Source organism: Piliocolobus tephrosceles, chromosome 5 (assembly GCF_002776525.5).
Source record: "Piliocolobus tephrosceles isolate RC106 chromosome 5, ASM277652v3, whole genome shotgun sequence".
In the NCBI taxonomy this organism is placed as follows: Eukaryota; Metazoa; Chordata; class Mammalia; order Primates; family Cercopithecidae; genus Piliocolobus; species Piliocolobus tephrosceles.
This window is the reverse complement of record NC_045438.1, coordinates 125,186,131-125,207,713: the sequence shown is the minus strand read 5'-3', so window position 1 is coordinate 125,207,713 and position 21,583 is coordinate 125,186,131. Positions and strand designations below refer to the sequence as shown.

The 21,583-nt window shown below is 42.6% G+C and overlaps 1 protein-coding gene across 2 annotated transcripts in view; it reads left to right on the top strand.

Moving 5' to 3' along the window:
* The window catches only part of POLH (DNA polymerase eta), a 37,527-nt gene extending 16,963 nt beyond the window's left edge, over positions 1-20,564 (top strand). Inside the window, exons 5-11 of one of the 2 annotated variants that reach the window (XM_023212888.2) lie at positions 1,750-1,919; positions 5,827-5,930; positions 8,987-9,106; positions 9,670-9,793; positions 10,308-10,373; positions 15,791-15,960; positions 18,597-20,564. In XM_023212888.2, the coding sequence (XP_023068656.1) occupies positions 1,750-1,919; positions 5,827-5,930; positions 8,987-9,106; positions 9,670-9,793; positions 10,308-10,373; positions 15,791-15,960; positions 18,597-19,491 (1,649 nt within the window). In that variant the 3' untranslated portion in view covers positions 19,492-20,564. The remainder of the gene's footprint in view (positions 1-1,749; positions 1,920-5,826; positions 5,931-8,986; positions 9,107-9,669; positions 9,794-10,307; positions 10,374-15,790; positions 15,961-18,596) is intronic. The other variant, XM_023212889.1, reaches the window with a different exon arrangement.
* Positions 20,565-21,583: the final 1,019 nt, after the last annotated feature.

The following is a 21,583-nucleotide window of genomic DNA, read 5'->3' as shown; positions in this document are numbered from 1 at the left end:
TCAGGAGATCGAGACCATTCTGGCTAACATGCTGAAACCCCATCTCTACTAAAAATACAAAAAATTAGCCGGGCATGGTGGTGGGCGCCTGTAGTCCCAGCTACTCGGGAGGCTGAAGCGGGAGAATGGCGTGTACCTGGCAGGCAGAGCTTGCAGTGAGCTGAGATCGTGCCACTGCACTCCAGCCTGGGCGACAGAGCAAGACTTGGTCTCAAAGAAAAAAAAAAAAAGAATAAAGAAAACCTGAATAAAATAGGGTGGTGGGGTGGTTGCAATGGATATGTGAAATATTTTAAAGTAGCCTTTGTTGACTAAATAAATGGCTGCATAATGAAGAATGAAAGAAAGAAAATAAGCCAATATTAATGTGGGTTTTAAGCCCTTATAGAAATAGGGAGTTGGTTGGGAAAGAACATTTGAGAAGGAAGACAAAGTTTGATTTTAGTCATGTTTAGTTGGAAACTATAATTAAAAATTCAAGAAAAGTTCTGTAGGCAGTCAGGAAAAGTTCGTCTGAGGGAGGTAGAGCTGAGGGATTAGAGTGTAAGTTTGGGGATAAAGATTTGTATGTACTCAGCATAAGATATTTTCAAGGTCTTAAGTCCCAAGCAACATCTAACTTAAAACAGCTTGTTGCCGGGCGCGGTGGCTCAAGCCTGTAATCCCAGCACTTTGGGAGGCCGAGACGGGCGGATCACAAGGTCAGGAGATCAAGACCATCCTGGCTAACACGGTGAAACCCCGTCTCTACTAAAAATACAAAAAACTAGCCGGGCGAGGTGGCGGGCGCCTGTAGTCCCAGCTACTCCGGAGGCTGAGGCAAGAGAATGGCGTGAACCCGGGAGGCGGAGTTTGCAGTGAGCTGAGATCCGGCCACTGCACTCCAGCCTGGGCAACAGAGCAAGACTCTGTCTCAAAAAAAAAAAAAAAAAAAAAAAACAGCTTGTCAGGGAAATAAATCTAGTGCCTCAGAGTGGATTTTAAGTTACTTGGCTGGAATCCACCTCTAAAAACGTAAATGTTAAAAAGCTTGTATTGAAGCTTGAGTTAATTTTGAATATTTTCTAATTGAAAAAAATTTTCTTGGAGATGTTCAAGTAGTTAAATATGGTAGGAGAAAGAAAATTCAAGACAACTGGGGAGATAAATGTGTTTTCATTATTTTTATTTATTTATTTATTTATTTATTTATTTAGAGATGGAGTCTTGCTCTGTCACCCAGGCTGGAGTGCAGTGGCACAATCTCAGCTCACTGCAACCTCCGCCTCCTGGTTTCAAGCAAATCTCCTGCCTCAGCCTCTTGAGTAGCTGTGATTACAGGCCTGCACCACCACACCAAGCTAATTTTGTATTTTTAGTAGAGATGGGGTTTTGCCATGTTGGCCAGGCTGGTCTTGAACTCCTGACCTCAGTTGATCCACCCACCTTGGTCTCCCAAAGTGCTGGCAATACAGGCGTGAGCCACCGTGCCTGGCTGAAAATGTGTTTTAAAATCATTGCTCATGAAAGATGATATTAATACAAAATATTTGTTGTACAGAAAATTGAGCCTATGCTGAAGCTAAGCTGTGGGAATCACTCTGAAGGAGAAATTGATCTCTCTCATAATTAGTCTTCTAAACTGGATGCCATTTTTTTGTGAAAACTTGTATGTCTAAATACCTGTAATCTAAGCATTTCTACATTAGATAGCACAATAAATAAATCATTTTTTTAAATGTCTAAATGTGACTTCTTAATTCATTTCAGAGGGGATGCGAAAACAAGGCTTATTTCAATGGCTCGATTCTCTTCAGCTTGATAACCTCACCTCTCCAGACCTGCAGCTCACCGTGGGAGCAGTGATTGTGGAGGAAATGAGAGCAGCCATAGAGAGGGAGACTGGTTTTCAGTGTTCAGCTGGAATTTCACACAATAAGGTGAAGGCTAATAGTAGATTTCAAAGAGAAATATTGATATCCTTAGTCAAATACAGCAGGGACAGTGGGACATTTCAATTACTACACATAGGCCGGGTGTAGTCACGCACGCCTATGTGAGTGGATTGTGTGAGCCCAGGAGTTGAAGAGCAGCCTGGGGAGCATGTTGAAACCCAATCTCTACAAAAAATTAGCCAGGTGTGGTGGTGTGCACCTATAGTCCCAGCTACTCAGGAGGCTGAGGTGGGAAGATCAGCTGAGTCCAGGAGGTTGAAGCTGCAGTGAGCCGAAATCATACCACTGCACTTCAGCTTGGGCGACAGTGAGACTGTCTTCAAAAAAAAAAAAGGTTGTTACACATATGCTTTGAATGGATTTCTGTTTAAAATTCATGTTGAGGCCCAAATCAAAGCATAAGTAATTCTTTAACATGGAAATGGACATACTAAGAAGCAAGCTGAACGCCTGGCATGGGGGCTCACGCCTGTAGTCCCAGCACTTTGGGAGGCTGAGGCAGGTGGATCACCTGAGGTCAGGAGTTCGAGAGCAGCCTGACCAATATGGTAAAGCACCATCTCTACTAAAAATAAAAAAATTAATTAATAAACCAGACGTGGTGGCATGCACCTGTAGTCTCAGCTACTCGGGAGCCTGAGGCAGGAGAATTGCTTGAACCTGGGAGGTGGAGGTTCCAGTGAGCCAAGATTGTGCCACCGCACTCCAGCCTGGGCAACAAAGCAAAGACTCCGTCTCAAAAAAGAAAAAAAGAAAAGAAAAATTACAGCTAATGCTTATTTATGCAGTGACATCTAAATGACAGTTGGCCTTCTGTATCTGTAAGTTTCATATCTGGGGATTCAACCACCCATGGTTCAAAAATATATATATTTTTTAAATTAAAAGGCCCAATATAACAATGCAAAATTATACAAATGAAAAAACAAGTCCAGGCACAATGGCTCACACCTGTAATCCCAGCACTTTGGGAGGCCAAGGCAGGCAGATCACCTGAACCGAGGAGTTTGAGACCAGCCTGGGCAACATGGCAAAACCCATCTCTCCCAAAAATACAAAAAAATTAGCTGGGTGTGGTGGCACACACCTATAGTCTCAGATGCTTTGGGGACTGAGGCACGATAATTGCTTGAACCTGGGAGGTGGAGGTTGCCGTGAGCTGAGATCGCACCATTGCACTCCAGCCTGGACAACAGAGTGAGACTCTTGTCTAAAAAAAAAAAGAAAAGAAAAAAAAAAAAAAAAGAAAAGCCTAGTGTGGTGGCTCTTGCCTATAATCCCGGCATTTTGGGATGCCAAGGCAGGTGGATCATGGGGTCAGGAGTTCGAGACTAGCCTGGCCAACATGGTGAAACCCTGTCTCTACTAAAAATACAAAAATTAGCTGGGTTTGGTAGTGGTCACCTGTAAAAAATCCCAGCTACTCGGGAGGCTAAGGCAGAAGAATTGTTTGAACCCGGGAGGCATGGGTTGCAGTAAGCCGAGATCATGCCATTGCACTCCAGCCATTGCACTCTTGGGTAACAAGAGCAAGACTCCATCTCAAAAAAAAAGAAAAGAAAAACCAATACACTATAAGAGCAGTTTATATAGCATTTACATTGTACGTTATAGGTGTTATAAGTAATTAGAGATGATTTAAAGTATACAGAAGGACATACAAAGGTTATATGCAAATACTACACCATTTTATATTATGGGAGTTGTGCATTTTATATGCAGGACTTGGGATTTTGGCATTCACGGGGGGTCTTAGAACCAATCTCCTGCAGCTATTGAGAGATGACAGTATTTCCTTAATGACTGAACTGTCTGTGGAAAAAAGGAAGCTAGTCTTTGAACTTACAAGTTTTCACTTGCTGAATTTTTATTTTTATTTTTATTTTTTATTATTTTTTTGAGATGGAGTTTTGCCCTGTTCCCCAGGCTGGAGTGCATGGCCTGATCTCAGCTCACTGCAGCCTCTGCCTCCCGGGTTCAGGTGATTCTCCTGCCTCAGCCTCCCGAGTAGCTGGGATTACAGGTGCACACCACCATGACCAGCTAATTCTTCTATTTTTACTGGAGACAGGGTTTCACCATATTGGCCAGGCTGGTCTGGAACTCCTGACCTCAAGTGATCCACCCACCTCGGCCTCCCAAAGTGCTGGGATTACAGGCGTGAGCCACTGTGCCCAGCCACTTGCTGAATATTTTTGTATTATCTTGTTATGTGGAGTTGCCTGGGTATTTTATGCTTTTGCCTATTCCCTGTTTTCTTATGAGAGCAATAAAAGGAATAATAAAATTTTATTAATTTAGACCACTATTTTAATTTAGGGTACACAGACAGTTCCCAAAAATTCAGGAGCAGAATAACTAGTTTTCTGATTAATTATGAATAAAGTATAGCAAGAGCCCAGGACTTTCATCCCTTTCTGACCAAAGCTCAGTAATTGGGCAGTGGCTGATTATCCCTGGTTGATACCTTTTCCTCCCTTCAATACAAGGAAAGTTGCCAAACTACCCATCTGAATTTTTTTGGTTTTTTTTTTTTTTTTTTTCCTGGTTGGATGAAGGGAAAGGAAACAATAGCTTCAGTGTAATTTAAACCAGACTAAATGTTGCCTGGTAGAAGTTCTTAACCAATCTCTCTAATGAATTTAATGATTTTATATTTTAAAACATAATTATAAAAATATAATTTTTAAATTATATTAAAAATATTTTAAAAATTATATTTTTATAATTTGCAAAATACCATTGAAGTGCTTTACTCTTAGAAAAGATTTATCTTGGCCGAGCGCGGTGGCTTACGCCTGTAATCCCAGAACTTTGAGAGCCTGAGGCTGGTGGATCACCTGAGGTTGGGAGTTCGAGACCAGCCTGACCAACATGGAAAAACTCCATCTTTACTAAAAATACAAAATTAGCTGGGCATGGTGGCTCATGCCTGTAATCCCAGCTACTCAGGAGGCTGAGGCAGGAGAATCGCTTGGACCCAGGAGGCGGAGGTTGCAGTGAGCTGAGATCGTGCCATTGCACTCCAGCCTGGGCAACAAGAGCGAAACTCTGTCTTTAAAAAAAAAAAAAAGTTCTCTTTGGAGACTGAGGTGGGCCAATCACGAGTTCAAGAGATCTCGAGGCCATCCTGGCCAACATGGTGAAACCCCGTCTCTACCAAAAATACAAAAATTAGCTGAGCATGGTGGCCCACACCTATAGTTCCAGCTCAGGAGGCTGAGGCAGGAGAATCGCGTGAACCCGGTGAGGGGGAGATTGCCTTGAGCCGAGATCGCGCCACTACCTTCCAGCCTGGTGACAGGGCAAGACTCTGTCTCAAAAAAAGAAAAAAAAAAAGAGTTCTCAAGGATTTAAGCTTTTCATTTTTTAAGTGTTACTTATAAGAAGGTGTTTGTTATTGGAGAATGGTTTTGAGCCCAATCTCTATAACAGATACTAAATTATGATAATTTGTGTTAAATTGGGGACTCAAAATGGACCAACTATTAAGAAATGTAAATGGGATAGGGTAAAACAAGTATGTTTCAGCATTTTTATATAGACACACTGAGAAATGCGTCTTGCTTGAGTTTCTCCTGCAGTCTCTCTACTTTTCAAACCTCTTGAAGTAGGAATAGATGGGAAGGAAAAAATGACTATAGAGGAAAACAGAATGGGAGAGATGTGGGAAGAAGAGTGAGGATAATGATTTTGCATCACGATAATGATGTTGTGGGATATCAAGTTTTAGAGATGTCTTGAGTTTCTGGTTTTATTTTTGTTTTTAATGTAGAAACCATTGGTTACAGCCATTAAGCTCTGTGTGTGTGTGTATGTTATGTGTATGTTTATATTCACCAACTTTGGTGGGTTGACAGTAACGAGGTTTTTACACTTTGCATGCTTCCAGGTCCTGGCAAAACTAGCCTGTGGACTAAACAAGCCCAACCGCCAAACCCTGGTTTCACATGGGTCAGTCCCACAGCTCTTCAGCCAAATACCCATTCGCAAAATGTAAGTATTCAGGCAGCATGTTAAATTTCATTTATATCCATGTGTAGAAACTCTCTGCTTGTAGTTTCTTGTGTTAGTAATTAAGGACTGGAGCCAGGAGAAATAAGTACCAGGCAGTTAGAAGGAAGACAACACAGAACATTTTGAAACACACGCTGAGATTTTTATTTATTTTTATTTATTTATTTATTTATTTATTTATTTATTTTTGAGACAGAGTTTCACCCTTGTTGCCTACACTAGAGTGCAGTGGCGCAGTGTCGGCTCCCTGCAACCTCCACCTCCCAGGTTCAAGCAATTCTCCTGTCTCGGGCTCCTGAGTAGCTGGAATTATAGGTGCCAACCACTACACCTGGCTAATTTTTGTAATTTTGGTAGAGACAGGGTTTCACCATGTTGGCCAGGCTGCTCTCAAACTCTTGACCTCAGGTGATTCGCCGTCCTCAGCCTCCCAAAGTGCTGGGATTACAGGTGTGAGCCACTGCGCCCAGCCATGCTGAGACTTATTGAACCTTCAGTTCTGGGTTATCTGTGGCAGATACTTAATCCTGAGTTTTAAAAAAATGAGCCAGGTGTGGTGGCTCACACCTGTAGTCCCAGCACTTTGGTAGGCCAGGGCAGGTGGATCACTTGAGCCCAGGAGGTCAAAACCAGTCTAAGCAACATAGTGAGACCCCATCTCTACAAAAAATAAATAAATAGGCCAGGTGTGATGGCTCACGCCTGTAATCCCAGCACTTTGGGAGGCCGAGGCGGGTGGATCACCTGAAGTAAGGAGTTCGAGACCAGCCTGGCCAACATGGTGAAAACCAATTTCTACTAAAAATACAAAAATTAGCTGAGCATGGTGGTGGCGCCTGTAATCCTAGCTACTCGGGAGACTGAGGCAGGAGACTCGCTTGAACCCAGGAGGTGGAGGTTGCAGTGAGCCGAAATGGCGCCATTGCACTCCAGCCTGGGTGACAAGAGCAAGACTCCGTCTTAAAAAATAATAATAGGCCGGGCGTGGTGGCTCAAGCCTGTAATCCCAGCACTTTGGGAGGCCGAGACGGGCGGATCACGAGGTCAGGAGATCGAGACCATCCTGGCTAACATGGTGAAACCCCGTCTCTACTAAAAAATACAAAAATCTAGCCGGGCGAGGTGGCGGGCGCCTGTAGTCCCAGCTACTCGGGAGGCTGAGGCAGGAGAATGGCGTAAACCCGGGAGGCGGAGCTTGCAGTGAGCTGAGATCCGGCCACTGCACTCCAGCCCGCGCGACAGAGCGAGACTCTGTCTCAAAAAAAAAAAAAAAAAAAAAAAAAAAAAATAATAATAATAATAATAATAATAATAATAAATCAAGTTTTAGCTGTATGTTTAACTTCCCTCTAGACTTTTTATTCAAGTCTGTTATTAAGTAACAGGAATTTTACTTCTTTTCTTTCCTCTAATAGCAAATCAAGGTGTTCAGGGCTGCTGAATTTCAGCTTCCAAAGTAGGCATTAGAGAAAAAGCCAAGTCAAATGAACAGGTTGTGCCTACCAGTTGTGTGGCTTTGACAAGAACTTATAATATTGTAGAAAGGACAAGGTAAAAAGCAATAGTAAAAGTGCTGTCATAAGACTGCATAATTGATAAATGAATTGTGCAGGTAGAACAAACTTCACAAAAGAAGGGAGTATTTGGAGAAGGATTTATAAAAAGGCATGGGATTTTGTTTTGAGATTTGGCACAATTTGGAGAGTCAGACAAAAACAGCAAAGCAGTACTGATTTGGAGAACTTTTTAGCACAAAGAGGGGAAAGTATGAGATATTTTCAGTGAACTGGGACCTAAAGTAGTTCAGCTGCACCGTATTGAGGAAGATAATGGAAATAGACTGAAAAGATGATTTAAAGACAGATTATAGGGAGCCTCAAAGGCTAGGCTAAAGAATTTTGACCTTTTTTTTTTTTTTTTTGAGACGGAGTCTCACTCTGTTGCCCAGGCTGGAGTGCAGTGGCATGATTTCGGCTCACTGTAGCCTCCACCTCCTGGGTTCAAGCGATTCTCCTGCTTCAGCCACCTGAGTAGCTGGGACCACAGCTGTATGCCACCACGCCCGACCAATTTTTGTATTTTTAGTAGAGACGAGGTTTCACTATTTTGGCCAGGCTGGTCTCAAACTCCTGGCCTCCAATGATCCGCCTGCCTTGGCCTCCCAAAGTACTGGGATTACAGGCATGAGCCACTGTGCCCAGCTGACTGTGTTTATATTTAGAGCTCACTGCAGCTTTAACCCCCTGGGTTCCAGCAATCCTCCTGCCTCAGCCTCCCAAGTAGCTGGGACCACAGGCACATGCCACCATGCCCAGTTAATTTGCTGGAGTACAGTGGCACAATCTCGGCTCACTGTAACCTCTGCCTCCTGGGGTCAAGTGATCCTCCCACTTCAGCCTCCCAAGTAGCTGGGACTACAGCTGCACGCCACCACACCCAATTTTTTTGTAGAGACAGGGTTTTGCCATGTTGTTCAGACTGTTCTCAAACTCCTGGGCTCAAGTGATCCACTTGCTTTGGCCTCCCAAAGTGCTGGGACTACAGGCGTGAGCCACCACACCTGGCCTTAATTTTTTTTTGTAGAGTTGGGGTCTTACTCTGTTGCCAAGGCTGGTCTCAAACTCCTGGACTCAAGCAGTCTTCCCGCCCTGGCCTCCCAAAGTGCTAGGATTATAGGCATGAGCCACTGTGCCCGGCCAGATTATATATTCTTAAGTAAAGTTTTAGCCATGGAAGGGATTTATTTTGTGTTTGGGATTTTAATCCCCAAACAGGACAGCAGGTGTTGTACAATTGAAAGTTTTATATACAGTTTACTTGATAGTTAGTTAATCAAGGACTTTAACCTTTTGGTTATGTTATTGTTAATCTTCTCCTCAAATTCTAACTCCCAGAGTAACTGAATTCCCAGAATATATGCTCTCATTTGTCCTGAACCTTTTGGAGAGCTGCTTACAAAGTAGAATGTCTTATGTTTGCTGCTAATTAGATATTTATGATGTGACCTATCAATTATTTGTCTCCTTTGTTATCAGCCGTAATCTTGGAGGAAAGCTAGGGGCCTCTGTCATTGAGATCCTAGGGGTAGAATACATGGGTGAACTGACACAGTTCACTGAATCCCAGCTCCAGAGTCATTTTGGGGAGAAGAATGGGTAAGTGATTCATTTTTTTTTTTATCATAAACTTTATGGAGATGCAATATTCAAATATAGACAAAAGCTTCTAGTAAAATCTAGACCTATCTTTAGGTTAACATTTGTTTCTTGAGATAATTTCACTGGTCCTTCTTGCTTTAAAATCTTGGGTCACTATGGCCTATCAGTCTAGACTAGTTTTTTCCATGTACCTGGGTGGTTGATAGATAAGATTTGTTACTTTGATGCCTGAGTATATACTAATTACATCATTCATGCATGCTGAGATGCTATATTCTCTTAAAATGCTTGTTTAATGCCCTAGCAAGCACACACACACTTGGGGATATGAATCAGTGGCTTGCTTGGCATTTTTCCAAAAATACAAATGATGACTTGGCTTTAGAAAGTAGAACAAGTGTTCTCATTGTCCATATATTGCACTGGAATTCACTGAGAAGGGCAGGATTTTGTCAGAGGTCCAGTACACTAAATTTTGGACAAGGTTTTAGTTATTTGGTTTTGTTTTAACAAGAATAATCATTTAATTTCACCTTAACGTTTTTTGCTGGTCTTATTAGGTCTTGGCTGTATGCCATGTGCCGAGGGATTGAACATGATCCAGTTAAACCCAGGCAACTACCCAAAACCATTGGCTGTAGTAAGAACTTCCCAGGAAAAACAGCTCTTGCTACTCGGGAACAGGTAAGCAGGCATTCTTGATAGAACACTACCTCTTTTAAAGGGGTCAGTGGGTAGGTTTTGGTAGCTGTGGAAGGTTTAATAGGTTAGAGGAGACCTTTATAAAGTATGAAGAAAACAGATGTTCTTTCCTTGGGTTGAAAATTGACTCGTTTATGATGATTACTTTTTTCCCTTTCTTCCATCGAAATAAAATGGAATTTCTCATTTGTTTAGTAGATGGAGACTTGGAAAGCCTAGGATATTATGTTTCAAGTTTGTGTCTTGTCTTTTTCTCAGAGCTGGAACATGCTTGAAAGTCACCTGATGGCAAACCAGCAGGAAAAGAAAATGAAAGACTTGAGCTAGGGCAGGACAGCAGGACTGGGAACATTTCTATGATCTGGTGATCCTTTGATTATGGGGAGTCTTTTGTGCACAGTTCTGTTTGAGAGAAAAGAAAGAACAAATACACCATCGAGTTCTTAATAGACTTCGAGTGTTTAAATGAAATGTTAAAGTCTCAATACTTTTTTAGGTACAATGGTGGCTGTTGCAGTTAGCCCAGGAACTAGAGGAGAGACTGACTAAAGACCGAAATGATGTAAGATTTTCTTTCTTTATTCTTGGGGTAGGCTTTGCGATTTACATATCAGCTGCTCTTTACCTTATGGAGCAGGAACAAAGACAGAAAAAAGTATTAGCATAGGAAATATCTATTTTCTTTCTTTTTCTTTTTTTTTTTTTTTTTAAGACATGGTCTCGGCCGGGCGCGGTGGCTCAAGCCTGTAATCCCAGCACTTTGGGAGGCCGTGACGGACAGATCACGAGGTCAGGAGATCGAGACCATTCTGGCTAACACGGTGAAACCCCGTCTCTACTAAAAACTACAAAAAACTAGCCGGGCGAGGTGGCGACGCCTGTAGTCCCAGCTACTCGGGAGGCTGAGGCAGGAGAATGGCATGAATCCGGGAGGCGGAGCTTGCAGTGAGCTGAGATCCGGCCACAGCACTCCAGCCTGGTGACAGAGCGAGCCTCCGTCTCAAAAAAAAAAAAAAAAAAAAGACATGGTCTCACTATCTCCCACACTGAGTATACTGGCACAATCATGGCTCACTGCAACCTTGACTTCCCAGGCTCAAGCTCTCCTCCCAACTCAGCCTCCTGAGTAGCTGGGACTACAGGTGCATGCCACTACAACTGGCTAAATTTTTTTATTTTTTGTAGAGACAGGGTCTTGCTAGGAGGAAATTTTAAGAAATGTTTTTTTTTTTTTTGAGACATAGAGTTTTCCCTCTTGTTGCCTAGGCTGGAGTGCAGTGGCATGATCTTGGCTCACTGCAACCTCTGCCTCCTGGTTCAAGTGATTCTCCTGCCTCACCCTGCCAAGTAGTTAGGATTACAGGCACACACCACCATACCCGGCCAATTTTTTTTGGTATTTTCAGTAGAGATGGGGTTCTACCATATTGGCCAGGCTAGTCTTGAATGCCTCACCTCAGGTGATCCGCCCACTTCAGCCTCCCAAAATGTTGGGATTACAGACATAAGCCACCACGCCCAGCCAGTAGTGGCAGTTTTAAGCACATTTTATTGTGTATATTTGATGTTTACAACATGATGCTATGGGATACATATAGTAAAATGGTTACTATAGTGTAGCAAATTAACATATCTATCATTTCACATACTTTTTTGAAAAAAAAAAAGTAGTTAAAATCTACTTAAAATCCCTAATAGAATTTTATTAACTATAGTCCTCACTTGTACATTAGCTCAATAGACTTGTTCACCCTACTTGTCTGCTACTTTATGTCCTTTTACTTACATCTCCCCATTTCTTCCTCCCCTCCCCCATCCCAGGTAACCACTGTTTTATTCTCTGTCTCTATATATTTGACTTTAAAAAAAAAATTCTGATCATTTACATTTTTCTTTCTAATGTTAAAGACATCTGACGATTAGTTTCTCTCCCTTTTTTTTTGAGACTGAATTTTGCTCTATCACCCAGGCTAGAGTGCAGTGGAGCAATCTTGGCTCACTGCAACCTCCGCCTCCCAAGTTCAAGTGATTCTCCTGTCTCAGCCTCCTGAGTAGCTGGTATTACAGGTGCCCGCCACCACGCCTGGCTCATTTTTTTATTTTTAGTAGAGATGGGGTTTCACCATATTGGCTGCGCTGATCTTGAACTCCTGACCTCATGCGATCTGCCCATCTTGGCCTCCCAAAGTGTTGGGATTACAGGCATAAGCCACCACACCCGGCAGTTTCTCTCCTTTTAAAATAGCTTTATTGACATATACTTTACATACCATAAAATTCAACCATTTAAAATAGTTCAGTGGTTTTAGTATATTTCAGAGTTCTACAACTATTCTACAATCAACTTTAGAGCATTTTTATCACCCCCAAAAGAAATCTTGTACCCATCACCGGTCACTCCCCATTTCTCTCCCAGCTACCCCCAGCCCTAGGCAACCACTACATTGCTTACTGTTCTGGACATTTCATATAAATGTGGTCTTTTGTGACTGGCTTGAAGTATTTCACTTAACATGTTTTCAAGGTTCAGCCGTATTGTAGTGTGTATCAGTACTTACTCTTTTTTTTTTTTGAGACAGAGTCTTGCTCTGTCACCGGGCAGGAGTGCAGTGGTGCAGTCTTGGCTCACTGTAACCTCCGCCTCTCAAGTTCAAGTGATTCTGCTGCCTTAGCCTCCCGAGTAGCTGGGACTATTGGCACACACCACCACGCCCCGCTAATTTTTGTGTTTTTAGTAGAGACAGGGTTTCACCATGTTGGCCAGGGTGGTCTTGATCTTTTGACCTTGTGATCCTCCTGCCTCGGCATCCCAAAGTGCTGGGATTACAGGCGTGAGCCAGCACACCTGGCCAGGACTGACACCTTTTTATGGCTGAATAATATTCTCTTGTATTAATATGTACCATATTTTGCTTATCCGCTTATTAGTGAATGGACATTTGAGTTATTTCCACTTTTGGCTATTATGAATAATGTTAATATGAACATTCATCTACAAGTTTTTGTGTAGACATCTGTTTTCTTTTCACCATATACCTTGGAGTATAATTTCTGGGTCATATGGTAACTCTATGTTTAGCATTTTGAGGAATCGCCAGACTGTTTTCCACAGTGGCTACACCATTTCACATCCCTACCATCAATATAAGAGGGTTCCAATTTTTCCACATCCTTTTTACTGACTTTAGATTTTAGCCATTCTAGTGGGTGTGAAATGGTATCTCATTATGGTTTGACTTATATTCTCTGATAATCTTTTCATGTGCTTGTTGGACATTTGTATATCTTTGGGAAATGTTTGTTGAAATCCTCTTCCTGGGCCGGGAGTGGTGGCTCAAACTTTCGGAGGCTGAGGCAAGTCACCTGAGGTCAGGAGTTCAAGGCTAGCCTGATCAACATGGCGAAACCCTGTCTCTACTAAAAATACAAAAATTAGCTGGGCGTGGTGGCGGGCATCTATAGTCCCAGCTATGCAGGAGGCTGAGGCAGGAGAATCTCTTGAACCGGGAGGTGGAGGTTGCAGTGAGCCGAGATGGCGCCATTGCACTCCAGCCTGGGCGACAAGAGCAAAGCTATGTCTCAAAAAAAAAAAAGAAAAGAAAAAAGAAAAATCTTCTTCCCTTTTTTAAATTGAGTTGTCTGTTTATTATTGAGTTTTAACATGTCCCTTGTCAGATACGTGATTTGCAAATATTTTCTCCCATTCTACGGGTTTTCTTCTCACTTTCCTAAATGGTATTGTTTGATGCATACTCTCCTTTTGAAATGTCGTGGAGTTCTACAAGTCAACTGTACATGTCAAGAATAGTCCAAAACTGCTTGTTTGCTTTTTAGCTGGAATTGGTGGTAAATGTTTGTTCCTTTGGTAGGCATCATAAAGAGGGATTTGATCCAGTTGCGTTATCGCCCTGTTCAGCTTTTGCCCACTAGGTGGCACTTGTTTCTCATCTCTCTATAAGCCCCTGGGGCCTTTCTTTCCACTTTTTTTCCCTAAGAGACAGGGTCTTGGCTGTCATCCATGCTGGGGCACAGTAACACAACCTTAGCTCACTGCAGCCTTGTAGCCTCAACCTTCCCGGCTCAAGTACTCCTCTTGCCTTAGCCTCCCACAGTGCTGAGAGTACAGGCATGAGCCACTGTGCCTAGCCTTTTCTTCCCACTTTGTATCCAGAGGGCATCCCTGAAAATCTGTCTTTAAGCTTCAAAGGACTTTATGCCAAAAATAATTCAGGACATAGCACATCCTATCACTTCACTGTTTAAAACATTCCAGTGGTTTCCCTTCACACTTAAGGCATATTTAGGAAGTTTTTAAAGTAATTCTATACAGCCAAATATAATCTAATTTCTTGCTACTTCTCTGACCCCATCTTTTATCTTCCCCTCACTTATTCTAGTCTCCACTTCATTGGCTTCCTTCCCTTTATCTAACACACTAAGCTCTTACTTCAGCAATTCCCGTTTCTTTGCCCTGGAGACTGTTCATATATTATTAATATTTGCTTCCTTGCTTTATTCAAATCTCTGCTCCTGTTTTACCTTCTCCAGGAGGTCCTCCCTAGTTACCCTGTCACAGCAGCAGCCTCCATCACTCTCTGCTTTATTCTGTTTTTCTTCATAGCACTCATCTCTGTGGTCATTTTTACATGTCTGTTTATTATTATCTATAGTTCCTACTACAACATAGGATCCATGAGGACCTGGACTTTATTTTGTTCTCTCCTGCATCTCTAGGCACTGTCTAGGCATGCAGTTATAGTTGAATAATTTTAGTCAACAAGGACTCCTTTGTAATTGCCAATTTGTATTCCCTCAAGATATACAAATCTGTACAGATGTATTTTTTATCCAAAAAGTAGTTCCTGCTCTTAGCTTGTTTTCCTTAGGAGTACTTCTTCTCACTAGCATCTTTTGATAGGGGTCCCTTATGTAGAATTTTCACCTTATATTTCTGCCTCTTGACCATTATGTCTCAGTTTGCTGCGATTACAGTATTCAGATGCTTCAGACTTCATTGAAAAGTGAGTCATGATCTTGCTCTCTCAAGGCAGGCTCACTACATGGTATCTTCTCAGATAAGCTGTAAAAAGGTATTGGTAGAAACTTCTGGAATTGATAGTGAATGTTTGTTTACCATAAGAGCCCCAGGGCAGAAAAAAAGATACGACTTGAAGGCTAGTTCCACTTTGCTTTCAGACACTTACTTACCTGAAACCTTCCTTCAGTCACAAAACAGTATCTAGTATTATAGATATTTGTTATAATTGTCCTGCTTAGACACCATGAAAAAATTCAGGTGAGTCCCATTTTCATTTGTTCTGTCCTGTTCCCATCATCTATCAAAATATCCCAGATACTCTGATGTTCCATAATCCAAATTATGTCTTCTTCAGTTACTTTTTACACCCAGAAATAGTATAAACATTTTTTTGTGGAACCATGTAATCAGATTTCTATTCAGAAAAGGCATTCTGTTACATATAGATTCTTTTTTTTTTTTTTTTTTTGAGACAGTCTTGCTCTGTCATCCAGGCTGGAGTGCAGTGGCGCCATCTTGGCTCACTGCAACCTCGGCCTCCCAGGTTCAAGCAATTCTCCTGTCTCAGCCTCCCTAGTAGCTGGGATTATAGGCGCCTGCCACCATGACTGGCTGGTTTTTTGTATTTTTCAGTAGAGATGGGGTTTCGCCACGTTGGCCAGGCTAGACTCGAACTCCTGACTTCAGGTGATCTACCCGCCTGAGCCTCCCCAGGTGCTGGGATTACAGGCGTGAGCCACCATGCCTAGCTTCTTTCTCTTTTTTATAGTTTATCTTTACTCTTTGCAGAACTCAGTTTACCTTTATTCTTGACTTTTAAACTACTGTTTCCAAACCATTGTCACCCTGGTTCTTTTAATTTCCTCTCCTGCAATTCAGTACCTAGAATTCAGATGCTCCTCATAACTTTATTTCTGGTCTCCATCCCTTCCCACCCACAGAATGACAGGGTAGCCACCCAGCTGGCTGTGAGCATTCGTGTACAAGGAGACAAACGCCTCAGCAGCCTGCGCCGCTGCTGTGCCCTTACCCGCTATGATGCTCACAAGATGAGCCATGATGCATTTACTGTCATCAAGAACTGTAATACTTCTGGAATCCAGACAGAATGGTGAGTTCTTTTCTAGCTCATCTTCTCCAAAGAGACTTATGCCTTGTCTTTGCTCTAAAAGTAGTAGGCATCTGAGCTCTTCCATCTGGGATAGACTCTGACTCAGACTACCAGTACCTATTACTCTGGGAGAAAATACAGTACCAACCTCAGAAACAAGATAACTCAGCGCAGATCCTTTGCCTACAGCTGATACATTCCAGTTCCCAGGAGAAGGTTAGACCCTTGCCCTGTATTGGCTTGGTCAGGGAGATGATCAGTTGCACTTGGAGAACAGGGCCCAAATTTCAAGGATACATTTGGGAACTTCAAACTACTTGATTGTTCTATCTTAAAAGCATCTTTCTTGATTATAAAGGTGACCTGTGTTCACTGATAATCTCTATCTGACATCCCAACTCAGTTAGAAGCTCCACTGCTTTTATACCGAATGTCATATTCATTAGTAAACTTCACTTCTGTTGGTCATGAAATATAAGCCTCTTTTTGGAGCATCTTCATTTTCTGTCCAGATATTAATGATTTTCAGGATTGGAATCCTTTAATTACATATTTAATAAAGCCCTTACATTTTTTTAAAGTATTCCAAATTATGAGAGAAAGGTAAGTCGGTTGCTCACTTACAGATGTATATTGGAGATTATACAAAATAAAATCAAAGTTTAATCACTTAAGTTATTACTTATCTAAATATACTGGCAGTACAATTATATGTACAGACCCATAATATGGTGGAGTCTCTTAGTCTTCGTTCATAGGGCTGGGCACAGTGGCTCGCGCCTGTAATCCCAGCACTTTCAGAGGCCGAGGCGGGCAGATCACCTTAGGTCAGGAGTTCAAGACCAGCCCGGCCAACATGGTGAAACCCTGTCTCTACTAAAAATACAAAAATTAGCCAGGCATGGTGGCGGGTGCCTTTAATCCCAGCTACTTGGGAGGCTGAGGCAGAAGAATTGCTTGAACCTGGGAGGTGGAGGTTGCAGTGAGCCCAGATTGCGCCATTGCACTCCAGCCTGGGCAACAAGAGTGAAACTCCGTCTCCAACAACAACAACAAAAATAAATAAATAAATACATAAAGTCTTTGTTCTTAGAATAATTTACTTAATACTTCCTGATGTATTTATTTTCAAATACTGAAGTTTTACAAAACCAAGTAACAACCATGGTACTAATGTACACATGAAACCTTATTTGAAAAGTTATAAATTGACAGACTATAACGAATACTACTCACCAACCATGTGAGACTCCATGATGCACAAGGAAGCATAAAAATTATCTGATTATAAGACTGTCCCAAAGCATGACACCTGAGGATAGTGGGATACTTTTTTTTTTTTTTTGAGACGGAATCTCGCTCTTGTCGCCCAGGCTGGAGTGCAGTGGTGCGATCTCGGCTCACTGCAATCTCTGCCTCCTGGGTTCAAACAATTCTCCTGCCTTAGCCTTCTGAGTAGCTGGGATTACAGATGCCCGCTACCATGCCTAGCTAAGTTTTGTACTTTTAGTAGAGACAGGGTTTCTCCATGTTGGCCAGGCTGATCTCAAACTCCTGACCTCAGGTGATCCACCCACCTTGGACTCCCAAAGTGCTGGGATTACAGGCATGAGCTACTGCGCCCAGCAGATACTTTAATAACTTTAAAATGACATTTACCTTTTACCTCATTGAAGGACTAATCTGTACATAAAAGCATGTTTCATCTTCTGAAATTCAGCTCATGAAAATTTGAGTGATTAGACACAATAAGGAACTTTATGACAAAAATTTCTGATTTCTTTTTTTTTTTTTTGAGAGGGAGTCTGGCTCTGTTGCCCAGGCTGGAGTGCAGTGGCGCGATCTTCGCTCACTGCAACCTTTGCCTCCTAGGTTCAAGCAATTCTTCTGCCTCAGCCTCCCAAGTAGCTGGGATTACAGGCGCATGCCACCACACCCAGCTAATTTTTGTATTTTAGTACAGATGGGGTTTCACCATGTTGGCCAGGCTGATCTTGTACTCCTGACCTCATGACCCACCCGCCTTGGCCTCCCAAAGTGCTGGAATTACAGGCGTGAGCCACCACTCCCAGCTATGACAAGAATTTCTTAAAATGTTTCTGAAATTGGGACTAGTAACAAAAAGCAGTTGTGGGATTTCATTCTCTAGAAATTCCAGAGTGGTAAGTCAGTCAGGGTTAGGTAGTGCCCTGTTTAAAAACGGGATAATGGCTAAGAGGATTTTTTCAAGTCTTTCTAGTCTAAATATTCTAAAGCTTTTTGTTGTCCTGAATAAAATTTCTTGCCCCAACCCTGAATTACAGCAGCTTTCCAGTGATACCTTATAAAAAACAATAATTTCTGGCTGTCGGGAGGTGAGTGGTTACTAAATTAGTGGTCCTCGAGACATAACATCAGCACCACCTAGGAAATTAAATTCTCTGTCATCCCAGGTCTGTTAATCTCTGATACACATTAATGTTTGAGAACCACTGCAGTAAAGAACAATTTCTGTGGCAGAACCAGAATCCTAGTCATCTATGGATTAAATCTGTCCTATGGTGAAGTAAAACAGATACAATTCATGGACTTAGCAATAGGTCACTATTTTAATATTCTAAATTGCTAATCATCTTATTTCTTTACTTTCTGTATAGGTCTCCTCCTCTCACAATGCTTTTCCTCTGTGCTACAAAATTTTCTGCCTCTGCCCCTTCATCTTGCACAGACATCACCAGCTTCTTGAGCAGTGACCCAAGTTCTCTGCTAAAGGTGCCAGTTACCAGCTTAGAAGCTAAGACCGAGGGAAGTGGCCCAGTGGTGACAGCCACTAAGAAAGCAACCACATCTCTGGAATCATTCTTCCAAAAAGCTGCAGAAAGGCAGAAAGTTAAAGAAGCTTCACTTTCATCTCTTACTGCTCCCACTCAGGCTCCCATGATCAATTCGCCGTCCAAGCCCTCATTACCTTTTCAAACCAGTCAAACTACAGGAACTGAGCCCTTCTTTAAGCAGAAGAGTTTGCTTCTAAAGCAGAAACAGCTTAATAATTCTACAGTTTCTTTCCCCCCACAAAATCCATGGTCCAACTGTAAAGCATTACCAAACTCTTTACCAATAGAGTATCCAGGCTGTGTCCCTGTTTGTGAAGGGGTATTGAAGCTAGAATCCTCTAAAGCAACTCCTGCAGAGATGGATTTGGCACACAACAGCCAAAGCATGGATGCTTCTTCAGCTTCCAAATCTGCGCTGGAGGTGACTCAGAAAGCAACCCCAACTCCATGTCTTCTAGCTGCTGAGGACCAAGTGCCCTGTGAGAAGTGTGGCTCCCTGGTACCAGTATGGGATATGCCTGAACACATGGACTATCATTTTGCATTGGAGTTGCAGAAATCCTTCTTGCAGCCCCACTCTTCAAACCCCCAGGTTGTTTCTGCCATATCTCATCAAGGCAAAAGAAATCCCAAGAGCCCTTTGGCCTGCACTAATAAACGCCCCAGGCCTGAGGGCATGCAAACATTGGAATCATTTTTTAAGCCATTAACACATTAGTGCTGCCCTCAGGCTTGCCTTTAGGATTTAATATTTTTTATCTCTACAGATCTTTAATATTTTATCTTTACAGATTTCCCTGAGAAGGGGAATTATGAAATTTTTAATACAAAAAATAATCCATTTAGGTGCCGAGTTACAGTCCCATCTCTTCACAGGCGTGGATTCTAATGCCACTGCTGATAGAGATGTAAAAATTCATCCTACCATTGAGTTTTTAATCTTTAGCATTTAGGGAGGCAGTGTCATATAGTAAAAAGTGTGTGGGCCTTGGAGTCTAAGAGACCTGGTTGCAAACTTAGCTCTGCTTATTACAATGAGGGCCTTGAACAAGTCATTTTTTCACTTTCTTATCTGTAAAATGGAGATAATACCTTACAGATTATTGCAGATTAATAACAATGTATTCAAATTATATAACTTGGCCAGGTACAGTGGCTCACGCCTGTAATCCCAACACTTTGTGAGGCCGAGGCAGATGGATCACCTGAGGTCAGGAGTTCGAGACCAGTCTGGCCAACATGGCAAAACCCTGTCTCTACTAAAAATGGAAAAATTAGCCAGGCATGTTCCAGGCACCTGTAATTCCAGCTACTCAGAGGCTGAGGCAGGAGAATTGCTTTAACCCTGGAGGCAGAGGTTGCAGTGAGCTGGGATCATGCTACTGCGCTCCAACCTGGGGCAACAGCACAAGGACTTCATCTCAAAAAATAAAAAATACAGGCAATGCCAGCACTTTGGGAGCCTGAGGCAGGGAGATCACGAGATCAGGAGTTTGAGACCAGCCTGAGCAACATGGTAAAACCCCATCTCTACTAAAAATACCAAAAAAATTAGCTGAGCATGGTGGCACACGCCTGTAATCCCAGCTACTCAGGAGGCTGAGGCAGGAGAATCACTTGAACCTGGGAGGCAGAGGTTGGAGTGAACTGAGATCACGCCACCGACCGCACTAGAGCCTGGGCAACAGAGTGAGACTCCGCCTCAAACAAAAACAAGAACAAAGTTGCCACAGAAAAGGGACCAAGTTTAAAAAAGGGTTATAAATGTAATGAGACTTGCATAGTTAAAAATAAAAAGTGAATTTTTTTTTTTTTTTTTTTTGAGACGGAGTCTCCCTCTGTCGTCAGGCTGGAATGCAGTGGTGCGATCTCAGCTCACCACAACCTCGACCTCCTGGGTTCAAGCAATTTTCCTGCCTCGGTCTCCCAAGTAGCTGGGACTATAGGTGCATGCTACCATGCTCAGCTAATTTTTGTATTTTTAATAGAGATGAGGTTTCACCATGTTGGCCAGGATGGTCTTGATTGCTTGACCTCATGATCTGCCTGCCTCGGCCTCCCAAAGTTGCTGGGATTACAAATGTTAGCCACCGATCTGGGCCCCTGAAAAAAAAGGGATTTTAAGAAAAGCTCTCTAGGCTAGGTGTGGTTCCTCATGCCTATAATCCCAGCATTTAGGGAGGCTGAGGCAGGTGGACTGCAGGACCTCAGGAGTTCGAGACCAGCCTAGGCAAGGTGGCAAAACCTTGTCTCTACTAAAAAAAATAAGCTGGTCATGGCAGGCGCCTGTAATCCCAGCTACTCGGGAGACTGAGGCAGGAGAATCGCCTCAACCTGGAAGGTGGAGGTTGCAGTGAGTTGAGATCACGCCACTGCACTCCAGCCAGGGTGACACAGTGAGAGACTGTCTCAAAAAAAAACACAAGAAAAACTTGCTAGCTCTGTGATGGGCAGTTCACATAATACCTTGACCAGATTTACATGTTTTCAGCTGGAGAATGTGAGGTGAAGCCTTGAAACCCTAAAAGTGATACAGTAACTAGGGCAGGTCTCTCTCTACACAAAAGCGACTTTCATACAGGTAAACCCTATTATACCCTCAGTTCTAACCATTGGCCTATCTCTTGCATTTTGTTCTAATGTAGAATTAGATTGCTACTTGACCATTTCAGGAACTCTGTTTAGATAAGTCATAATAAAATCTTGCCGAGCGTGGTGGTTTACGCCTGTTATCCCAGCACTTTGGGAGACCAAGGCAGGTGGACCACATGAAGTCAGGAGTTCAAGACCAGCCTGGCCAACATGGCGAG